Source organism: Nanorana parkeri, unplaced genomic scaffold (assembly GCF_000935625.1).
Source record: "Nanorana parkeri isolate BGI_ZX_2015 unplaced genomic scaffold, ASM93562v1 scaffold451, whole genome shotgun sequence".
In the NCBI taxonomy this organism is placed as follows: domain Eukaryota; kingdom Metazoa; phylum Chordata; class Amphibia; order Anura; family Dicroglossidae; genus Nanorana; species Nanorana parkeri.
The window spans coordinates 143,919-155,797 of NW_017306719.1; the positions used below are offsets into that span (position 1 = coordinate 143,919).

General features: G+C 38.1%; 2 protein-coding genes across 2 annotated transcripts in view; both read left to right on the forward strand.

The window, feature by feature from the left end:
- SNRNP48 (small nuclear ribonucleoprotein U11/U12 subunit 48) overlaps positions 1-2,175 on the forward strand; it is an 18,878-nt gene extending 16,703 nt beyond the window's left edge. The window contains exon 9 of the mRNA XM_018560344.1: positions 2,127-2,175. Coding sequence (XP_018415846.1) covers positions 2,127-2,175 — 49 coding nt within the window. The remainder of the gene's footprint in view (positions 1-2,126) is intronic.
- Positions 2,176-3,829: 1,654 nt separating this feature from the next.
- LOC108790128 (collagen alpha-1(XXII) chain-like) overlaps positions 3,830-11,879 on the forward strand; it is a 72,499-nt gene continuing 64,449 nt past the window's right edge. The window contains exon 1 of the mRNA XM_018560336.1: positions 3,830-3,844. Within this exon, the coding sequence (XP_018415838.1) occupies positions 3,830-3,844 (15 nt within the window). The remainder of the gene's footprint in view (positions 3,845-11,879) is intronic.

Consider the following 11,879-nt stretch of genomic DNA (forward strand, 5'->3'; position numbering starts at 1 on the left):
GGAGCAAAGGGTAGATGACCACCAGAGTGAAAGATCAAGGCTCTCAGAAAATTAAGGAAAAATCAAGATTATTGCAAAAGAAAAGAAAAAAACATTTCACGTATGAGGCCTGCGAGAAGTAACTATATCAAAATGTTCAAATATTATAGCCTTCTCTGCATTTGAAGGGAGGCTTTGTCCCTCATTTGAGAAGATGAAAGAATGTCCGTATTTATTTTTTGTTCCCCTTGCTGAATTGTCTCATTCACTAATGTGCAGCAAGCATGCAACACTACAATGAAACAGAGTTGACAAATTGCAAGATAAAGCAGCTAAGTGCTGCATTGGGTCTCTTACTTACTCTAAAAGCAATACACCATTTTCAGGATTAATACACCAGTTTTTATAGTGGTAATACCTTCATGTTGATTTTATTGATTTACCTTCTTATTGATCACCAAACATAACTGCAAAAATATGTGTCCTAATTATTAGTCTCAGCTTACTCTTATATGATCTGAGAGCTGTAGATAGCCTATAAATGAACTCTTCTGGAATAAAAATCATGTAAATAAATACACGTTAATGCCATTGTTTTACATTAGTTCCTTATTGCCCTTTGTGGGCAACATATATTACCATTACAATCTAAAAACATTTATTTGTACCTTTTGGACTATCAACTCTCTATCCATCTAACATTAGTTGTGAGTTCTGACCACCTTGTGCTGGTAATGTGCCACTGTAGCTTCTATTAGCTGCTTACTCATCTAAGGCTGCATATTCTGGGCCAATGGGAACTTGTAATGTACAAAATCTATAGACTGACCTCACCCACTAAAAATGGTAGTAGCCTGGCTGTCATTCTAAACAAATCAATTCATTGCTTTCTCCGTTACTGATCCAGAACAAGTATACAGATCAGGAGTTTTGGTTTTATTTGCTGTATGCATGTTCTTGATCTGTGGCTTGGAAAGTATGGAGCCACTGACGCTCAGACGACCAGTAATTTGTTGGAGGATGTCACTGATAACAAGCATAAGCCTGTGTCTTGGGCCTTGTGTCAATAGGTAGCTAACTGGCATTGAGATGAGTTTGAAACACTTCTGCTATATTCATAGTTCATTGTCAGGTGCAATTGACCTCCTTCTGATCTGGACTTTTATCATCATCATCATCATCATCATCATCATCATCATCGCTCAAGCTGCTTTTTGGTTCGCTTTGCCTTGTATGGGGAGAGAAGCAATTCTGAGCTGAATATAAGTCCACCAACACAGACCCTAACCTACATAAATCTCTTACCTTTAACCCCTTCATGACTGAGGCCCTTTTTTCAATTTTTGCACCCATACAGCCAAAATATATTTTATGAACGGTTAAGAATCTGTGAAGATTTTATTGCTATCTACAGTATTGGGGGTAAACATTCATGAAAACTGAAGTAATAAAAGACCACTAAAGGAGGGAAACTGCACAAGTATATAGAAGGAAAAAGCAAATTGTTCACGATCTTTCTTATACTAATGCCCGGTCTTACGGGACTAAAAGTGAGAGAGAATTTTCCTGAGAGGTTCTGGTCCTTCCCCTGCTCTGGCCAAAACTTCAAATAAAAAATGTCTTTAGTTCCACTTTAACCTCCTTTTTGCCCAGTAAGCATAGATTTATGCCACGATTGGTGTTGCATTCCTCAGCAGGGCTCCTAATTTCACAAGCCTTCTAGTACATACACTGTGAGAAGCTATACTTCAGTGTGCAGATTAAGTGCATAATATAATTGCTGTGACTGGGTTGTTAATGGCTATGGTCACAAAGATGGTGATGGAAGCTGAGTACATTGACTTATAGCTGGTGATTGCTGCCATTTGACAAAACGGTACCGAATAAACACTGGATACACATAGCAAGTACTTTTTAGAATGAAAATAAAATCTGTTCAAACTCACTCCTGTCATAATGGTACTAAATCTTCCTGATCACCCATGGGTTAAATAGATCTATTAGCAAATCTTGTGTATATTAAGAGAAGCATGGATTTTTTTTTTTTAATGGGGAGTTGGTTCACAACACAATCTCTTATATGGTTGTTTTTTGTTTTAATACGGAAGATCTAGATTTTGAAACTAAAATGGTCTCTTTAATTTCAGGAGTGAAGACAAACACCACAGCCATAAGAGAAGAAAGGACACTGACTAGACACCATTTCTTGTGTTTTGTTTTTTTCTGTAATTTTACTCCCCTATAGTTTAACATGCACAAGTTGTATCTTTTTTTTTTTTTTTACATTAAAATGTATTGGAGATTGTATGTTTTGTGGTATTGCTTATATGTTTCTCACCAGCACTCACCTCTTAATACAATTACATACAGGGTAAACATGTAAAATGAGGCTGTGTTAAACCCCCCTACTTTCTCCAAGCACACAAACCTATATTTCTGCACCTTCAGATATGAAAATGGGTATATGTAGCATTTTAGCTCAGGATTATGAACATGCATTTTTTTGCACTTGTAATATTAGATACCTTTTAAGTATATTTTTTTACACAAGGATAAGAATCTTCATTTTAGCCACATGACTTTATATTGCGTTGGACTGGGCATTGAAAATAACTGTCACCTTTTTTTTCTTCAGAAAATTGGGTTTCATTTAGTGATCTAGCACTGCAAATTCAGCTAATAATCTGGAGATTTAATGATAAAAAGAGATTTATCTCCAGGAAAAAAAAGCATCCTCTTACAGTGGGGTTACCCCCTGCATTGCAAGGGTTATCTGCTAGGGGAACTGTAAAAATCACTTTTACTTACCTGATCCCTGCTTCCCCAGCAGTCGGCATTTACCTTGTCCCTCCTCCACTCTGACTTGTGGACTGTGGCTCGGCATCCATATAACCCATATGATGGCCCTGCATTAGAAGTGATGATATCAACAGGCCTCTGACCACCAGAGTGTAGAGGGGGAGATGCCTGCAGGTAGCGGTCCTAAAGTCTGTGGGAGCAGGAATCGGGTAATTTAAAGTCCTTTACACAGCTCCCCTAGCCAAAAACGTGCAGTGCGGTTGTAAACACTATGGGGGGAATTTATCAAAACGAGCAGAGAGAATCTGGAGCAGTTGCCCTTGGCAACCAATAAGCATCTCTCTTCAGTTTGCTTAGGTAAGATTTGAACATGAGAGATAGAAGCTGTTTTGTTGCAGCGTTAATCTGCTCCAGTTTTGATAATTTCCCCCTAAGAGTTTACATAATCCAGTTTCAAGCGTCCGCACGCATTGATGTACTGAATTTTGTATCTCCATCTGCAGTGTGATGCCATCTATTGTACTGTGTAAAAAATATAATACATTTGTAGAGATGAGATAAGGATAACAATTGTGATGCTGAATAGATATGAAGTATATGCTATGCTAATAGATTTTCTTTTTCCCAGTGAACGATTCAAATCCTCTGTAATTTGACTCTTCTCACCCATGTGGCACTTTTAGCAAAGGATGACATTTCACATAGCTGAGCCATCTCATAAATCTTGCTTTATGTGATTATGAGTAAAGGGCTGACCAGGGACGTTTAGAATATGTGGCTATATTTGCATTTCCAGGGTCAGGCATTTCTCACCAGTTTGGGTGCTCCTTGAAGCCCTCAGCCCAGCAGACACACTGACTGATATGCAGAAGGCCGTTGACATGCTGCAGTAAAGACCTGTCTCTCCACACTCAAGGAAACTGTGTAGCCTTTTCTATAGTTGTAGATGAGCTAAGAATATCTTTAGTATGATCGTAATAAATATATATTAGAAAGAGCGTTAATTTTCCAAATTTTAAAGGGGGAGTTCAGCAACCATTTCAGGAAAATCATGGTTTCAGCTAAGGTAAGTGATGAGCTTAAATTCTTTAGTTATCATGGTTTCCAAATGTAACTTTTTTTTTTCTTTCAACCCATTGACGTGTTTATTGAATATTTTGAAAGTGTATGGTAAATCTGTAGACTGTTTTTTTAGCATGGTAAGGTGTTAAAATGATGCATTCGTTATATTGTCTTGGCTAGAAATACTTTGGGGTGCTTACTTTAGGCTAATGTAAAATGCATTATGTAGTCATACAGCAACTAATACAAATAGAGTTCTTTGCTGCATAGGCCAAGAGTGTAGGTGGGAGGGTGGAGGCCCCTACATTTGCTATCCATACATTTTCTTGTGCAGAAAACATTGTCATTCAGAAAATAATCGAGAGATGACATAAGTTTTAAAGAAAATTTGTCATATGAGAAGTAGCCAGGAGGTGCTGACCACCTCAAAATCCTGATTTCCTGACTGCCATGCTGTGATCTGACTTGATTATATTTTGAGCCATTGACTGATAAAGTATGTAAATCTACGGCGAGCTCTGACTTCCGTTGCTTCATGCTTGTTTGAGGTCAGGAACTCGGAAAGCATTGATGTTGGAGGACTGATGTGACACCCAGGCAACTGTGATTTTCAGAAAGGGGTCATTCTTGAAGTTTCTTATGGCAGGTCTCCTTTAGGCACTAAGAATTTGTAGATTTGCTACTTGACTGGAGGAAGAAAATGGTAAGGTTTGTGTTAGCAGGTTCACATTTTGATTAAAGAAAGCATTTTACAGTAAAGGAACTCCTTTGGGGTAAATAAGAGTTAATGTTAATTTAAGTATCCACTGGGTTTTTGCCCAGATCATAAGCAATATAATAATGTGGCCTTCCTTCAGTAGAGTCATTAATCATAAGACCGTCCCAACAATTCTGTCTTGACTCTCCATTGCTCCTGCTGATAGCTCTGTATTAGGAGCTTCTCTAGGGGGGTAGATCTAAATAAAAAAGAAAAAACAGGCTGCTTTAGGCAAGTGTTCAGCTATCTTTCTCCCCGGTTTTTATATATTGGTGTTGATTTAATATTGTTTTAGACTATATAGATTAATGTTGCCCATTATTATTATTTTTTAGAAAGGCAATCTATTTCTGTACAAGGGTAGGATGATATGCAATACAAAGCTGGTCTATAAAATCTGGGGCAACAACAGAGCTGCTTCTTCTAACCGTTGAACAGGTTTCAGCTTTTTAAACTGTAGTTTACAGAAAATGAAACATTTGCTTATGTTAGCCAATGGACATGTAAGTTATGAAGCAACAATCAAACTCGCTTCCACACTGGGCAACAGTTCCAAATTCCCAGTAAATCCACTCCTGTAAATTAAACAAAAAAAAAAATCTTCCTTAGATTTCCTTTTAACAGTTTTTAGACACTTTGCTACATTAATATTAAGTTTGTTTAAAGCAAAATTATTACCGTTTTAATATAGTTCATATTAAATTGTCATGTATGTAAGGGTTGATATTGCTGTGTATGGTATTTTAATTAAAGGAGAACTCTGGGAAAACATTATTAACCCTTGCAGTAGCTCGTTTGTGTCTAGGGACAAAAATAAAAAACATATACTCACCTGAAGTTCCAAGCCAGCCAGCTGTCACTGGGCTTCCTCCACAGCATATTGGAATGTTCCTCAGCGTCCTTGTGTCTGTACATAGTGTATCGATGTGATGATTTATGGGACCTTAGACCACTACAGAGTTGGGGTAGAGACACAAGAAGGACCTGTCTAAAAAGAAGCTGGCTCATAGCATTGGTGAGTATAATAAAAAAAAAAATGTTTTTTAACCTAGACACATGAGCAGTTAACACTTGCAGTGTGCGGGTAGACCCACTGCAAGGGTAATTAACACAATTCGCGGATTTCTTCTTTAAATGTGGATCTCCACATCAGACGACTGGTACTAATTTTTGAAGAATGGGGTTTGCTGTATTCTCCTCGTGAAAGACAGTGGGATTTTGGCTATTTCCTGTTTTGTGGGATCTCCTTCATTCACATTTAATAACATTTACAGTGCCTTAGTGGTTAGCACTTCTGCTTTGCAGTAAGGAGGTCCCCACTTTGAATCCAGGTTTGGCCAGGACACTCTCTGCATGGAGTTTGCATGTTCTCCCTGTGCTTGCATGTGTTTCTTCCAGGTTCTCAGTTTTCCTCCCACACTCGAAAAACACATGCTGGTAGGTTAATTGGTTCCTATCTAAATTGGCCCTAGTATGTATGCATATGAGACCTTCGACTGTAAGAGACTGATGTGAATGAATAGTATGTAAAGATTGGGTGGGTTTCCTCCCACACTCCAAAGGCATGCAGGTAGGTGAATTGGCTCCAGTCTAAATTGGCCCTAATATGTGTTTGTATGACCTTGGATTGTAAGCTTCATGAAGGCAGGGACTGCTGTGAATATTTATGTAAAGCTCTGCGTAAATTGCTGGCACTATATACATGCCTGTAATAAAGTAAATTATAATCTATACATGTATCATTTATTTGAAACTATGATTAAACAATGATAATTCCAATTAAGGGAGATCTCTCTGTTACGCTACATGTGGGTCAAGGGCAGTGGTTTACTCAAAGGAATAATATAATTCTGGAAAATTTGGACCTTGCATTTGAAGAATGTTGAATACAATGGTGTAAAAAAATTATGATGCAATGAACAGTTATTGCCTTCTGCACTATAGATAACTGTCTCTCAATCCATGGAAAAATCTACCACACGCTTTGTTATTAATAGAAAAAAAGACAGGGTTGCCCCTCTTAGAAACCCTCAGTGCCAGGAACATGACTGCAAGTCAAGCATAATGAATAAAAAGTGCACACGCTACAAAACAAGCAAACCTACATATCTGTGGTTCAGGAATAAAAGATTTTTGTTGGAGCTTGGCTGTAAAGTTCTAGTTTTAGTTCTAGTGTATTTTACAATATAAATGTCAGCACAAAATGAGATATATTTTACACCTATCTGCCTATTTCACGTGGAGTTGCGAACAAACGGCTATATAGCCAGTCCTCAGCAAACTAAAACCTTTTCTTTATTCTGCTTGTGTTTAGACAACTCTTAGGAGTGTCACTGACCTGTGAGCAGGAATGTCTGAAGTTCCCACAGCTTAGATGTAAATTTCTGTCATTTAAAGATCTATCATGAGACTGTGAAGTGCATACTTATATTCATTTATGCATATTATTGTCATTTATGAGCTACGCCAATTGTTTGCTCTGCTCCCACCCCTAAAATCAGTATTTCATTCCTTGTCCACGTGGAAGTAACACAGCTGACGGTAATACAAATCAAGTTTCCTATGGCCATAGAAAAACTAAGATTCTAGTATTGTATGTGCTTTATTTTACAGGTAATCCATTCATTAAAAATGACAGCAAAAAAACTATTGCATCATTAAAAAAATACTGGAAATACCATTTCAGAACCAGAGACCTGAACTTGTATTTTGTCCCTGGCCAGCAGATGTCACAGCACTGACTGGGCTCCAAGGGATCATATGGCCCACAGTACATGTTCAGGGTGCGTCTTTCTATCCCTGTTACCTACCCAACATTCAAGCTACTTTGTTAGGTTTATGAATGCCTTTGAAAGAAGTGCAGATGCCATTCATGTTTAGCTGAGTGGCAGTTTAAAAAAAGGTGGGATTGTTATGCCTTAAATAAAAATGCAAACTGTAGAAAGAGTAATTCATTAAAAAAAGTCCCACAATGTAAATCAAATATTGGTCATACCATTCAGCGATGTAGATCCATTATCAATAACAAAGAGCGAATGCCCTGACGACCTGCAAACATGACAACCCACACAATCCATGACAATCCTCTTGACAATACTTCCATCCCAAATGACAGTTCCATGGTGCTGCTGGAATGTCACCACAGTACTGGGGACCCTGGGTTAGGTCATTGGCTAAAAATGATCGTTACCATGTTTAGTTAATATCACCTTGGAACACTGAAGTGATAGAGTTGCCTGCTGTATCATGTGCACAACTAGTTCTTATGTAAAGTAATATTAAACTAGCTTAGAATCCTTTTAACTTTAATATCACTTTAAAGAAGAACTCTGGGCAGAAATAATCCTAACCCTTATAGTGGGGCTCCCTACACTGCAAGGGTAAAGTGCTCATTTCCATCTAGGGATGAAAATAACCAAGATATACTCTTCGGTCCCTGCAGCCTCGCTGCCCCTCTGCTCCAGCAGTCAAGGGGCCTGTAAGTCATCATGTCCAATACAGTGTATAAAACGTTAGGACGACGAGGGACATTTCATCCCTTTGCCATTGGCCCAAACCATCCACAGATCTCAAGCCTCTGACTCCAAGTCAGAGGCTTGTTGTAGCTCTGTTCTCACTGTTTTAGGTTACACACAGCAATGGGGAAGCCCGCTGCTGTGTAACCTAACATAGCTGTGAAAAGCCAAATGAAGCACTGTCTGTAATTAACAGGTTAGAAGCCGCTCTGAATGGAGAAAAGGCTGTTGGCTTCAGACTTCAAGCTGACAGTCTCACCTGCCTCCCCAGACTGCACGTCCCTGGTACATTGTGAAAATACTATATATTTTTTCTTGCTTTAACGTGCACTGCTAATTCTCTGGCTGTCACACTGGTCCAATGATTTTATTCATTTCTAAATTAATTGTCTTGAAACAAGTATTCAGATCAGGAGTTCTGACTTAACTTCATTTACTTGCAGGTTCAAGTTCCCTGTCTACTGGAATTTTCAGAAGGTGTTAATCAAAGACAGCCCCCATTATTGTCTCAGTAGAGGTTGCTTTTAAACTAGATACTGCAAGGCTTAGAAAACTGCACAGTTTAAAAGCCCCTGTTTAAATTTCCCCATAGCTCTTAATATACTGCCATTGCAATTACTCACTGAGTGTTATATCTAGCTTAACTGAATGCAGGCAAATGCTTGAGGCAAACTAGGCCCTTTACAAATTGCTTTCATTACTTTACTTTTCAACTGCCAGCTTTACATCAAAGAAAACAGAACAAAGGATTTCCATGTACTTGAAAGGCCTGAAATACAGTATGTTGGTTCACACAAAGATTGGGGATGTTCAGATACCAGTGCAGATACTTGGCATTTTCATGAGAACTACCAGGGTTGCAGCAGTTGCAGCTGGGACCGGGCTCTGGCTCCTCACCACTGTCCTGAAATCAGTAGTCTGTATTGTTTTAGAAAAACTGTCACATGACAATAAACAAAAATGTATCAGTACTTATATCTGTGAGTACTTGGACAAGTACCAGTACTTGTATGTGAAAAAATTTGTATCAGTGCATCCCTAATATATCTTTATAAAAAAAAAAAATCATACATTAAAACAGAGATGCACAAATCCCAGCAGCCCCATATACTCCTTGAAAATGACAGCTGCCTCCTAACTTTTGAATTTTTCTCTAGTCTAGTCTTGGAGCTGGGAAAGTATCTGTGCTTGTACCAAGTATGGAACTTGGTATCTGAACATCCCTACTAGCAACAAATAGTCTTAGATATAGATAGTCTTAGAGAAATAGTAATTTAAAAGAAACCTGTACAGAGTGACATATGTAGGCAGCCAGTGCTGATCTTCTTTGGAAAATGCTGACTGTCTGTGGCTTTAGTGCTTTGAGTTACTAACATGGAATAAACATACAGCTAGAGAAGTCAGAGGAAATCAGGACTCCTGCTCTGCCTACTTGTTCCAGGTCAATGACTCAGAAAGTACAGATGCCTTTGAAACAAAATAACAGCCAGGCAACTAACATATTCAAAAGGGGAGTTAAAGTGACACTAAACTCAGGAGTTAAATCTTAAATATGCATTCAAGTACCTTAACTATTAACAAACATGTATCTTATTTGTGTATCGCTCAACTGTAGATCCTCCAATCATCTCTGAATTGGTCCTGACACTGTCCTTCCTTCTGGAGGGTGGCTACTTTTTGTTCTCCATGATCCCTGTGTGTGTGTTGTAAAGTAGCCACCGTTTCAAGCTCCCTCCCATGATGGACTACAATCTCATGTTTAGTTTACTAATTTGAATTGTGATTGTAGTCTATCATGGGAGCGAGCTTGGAGCAGTGGCTACTTTACAACACACACAGGGACCGTAGGAAACAAAAATAGTGACCCTCCAGAAGGAAGGACAGTGTCAGCATGAATTCAGAGATGAATTGGGAATCTACAGCTGAGTGATACACAAATAAAATACGTTATTGTTAATAGTTAGGATACTTGAATGCATTTTTAAGATTTAACTCCTGAGTTTAGTGTCACCTTAATCAATGATAGTCTATGTATTTTCTCAGCGCAGGCCTCTTGAATTTTGTATAAGCCTTGCAGTCTTTGCACAGCAGAACTCAGACTACAAGAGGAAGAAGCAGCACAAGGCGATTATCAGTTGTACAATTAGTTTGCTGCTTCTCATTTCACTGTCCAGTCACAGGCTGGGATGGGGAATAGTCCTGTAAGTGCTACTGAACTACAGTAGAAAAGTAATCAGGTCTCCTGCCTGCCAGGTAGACAAGAATACCCTGCCCTGCATAGACAAGAATACAAATCCTTTGGTGGTTAAAACAGCTGTCTTTATTTTATCTGCTTATTTAACTGTCTGCCTGAAGTTCAGCTTCAAAGTGATTTGTTTGGCAGTAGTGGAACGACAGGGATAGGCTCAATTGTTAGAAAAAAAAGTTGACATGTACTTTACCTACATGGGTGCATTTATAAAAAATAAACCCAGAGCCTTTCATGCTGCAAGGCTCCATGTTCAGTGTGGATGGAGGCAAAAAAACACATATTATTGGTACATTTTCTTTTCCTTCTTTTCAAATGTAATATCAGAAAAATACCACTTTATGGCCACTAGATGGAGCTGAGGAGCATAGGAAATAAATACTTCTTTCCTATGCTTCTTAGCTCTAACTAGCAGCCATAATGCAGCATGTACCTAATGTTACATAAAATAGCTTTCATTTTTGCCTCCATTCACCCAGAACAAGCGTGCGTTTCACAGAAGGAACGAGTCTACAGATTTATTATAAACACATGCTATAGTGTCATATTATCTGTGGATCTACTGAATGTTTAATGATTTTTACTAAAGTTAACCTGTAATTCTGCATTTTTTAATATTGCGTTTGAATCCCCCCAATTTGTTACAGGTATACAGTAGGTAAAAATCTCCAATAAGTTTACCATATTGATATCCTAACACGCTTACCAGTGTTTCATGTTATGATGAGCTTAGATGCCAGCATGTGTACAAGAAATAACAAATCCTGGCGCCAAATCAACATTTCAATGTTTTCGTTCAACTCATAACAAAGAACAAAGTGAAGTTATATTTTCAAAAGGTGGCATTTACTGTTAGATTTGCTTGGCTTGGTCATTACTGAAAACAATCTTTGTTGTACTTAAGCACACTGCTAGTAGATTGAACAAAGCCTAATACAAAAGTTACTTGGAATGTATTTGGCTGACTTATTTACAGGCACAGTAGCTTATTCCAGAAAAATGTATTTAAAGGATTAAAGGTACACTTACAAAAAGAGACAAAAACAATGTTGATTATTTTGTTAAAAGTTCTACTTTTAACTTCCAATAAATGCTTCAGAGAATGTGAAGGCATACAGTAGGTACCCTAAGTAATAAATGGTGGAATTGCCCAAAAATGTAAAAGACTTTGGATTAAAGTCTTTCAGTTGATATATATGGGTAGGGGTCTTCATAAAAACCCATATGAGGCACTCCTTAGTTTGAAACCTGCTAACCACCTTTATCTTTACTGCAGTCAAGCAGACCTTGGTCAGGGCATGGTGGTTTGCAATTCCGTAATTACTCAGGTCAAAAATAAAATGGCCTGGTATTTAATAAATTAAAAAAATGAGGGCCCCTTCAAGTTATTCGACTAGAAAATTTCAAAAAGCCTGGACACTATGGATAAACCTTCTTTTTCTGAACAATTTGTATCCTTCCATACTCACTGTTCAAGGTTTATTGAGGAAATTACATTTACATAGTAATATGGGTGCAG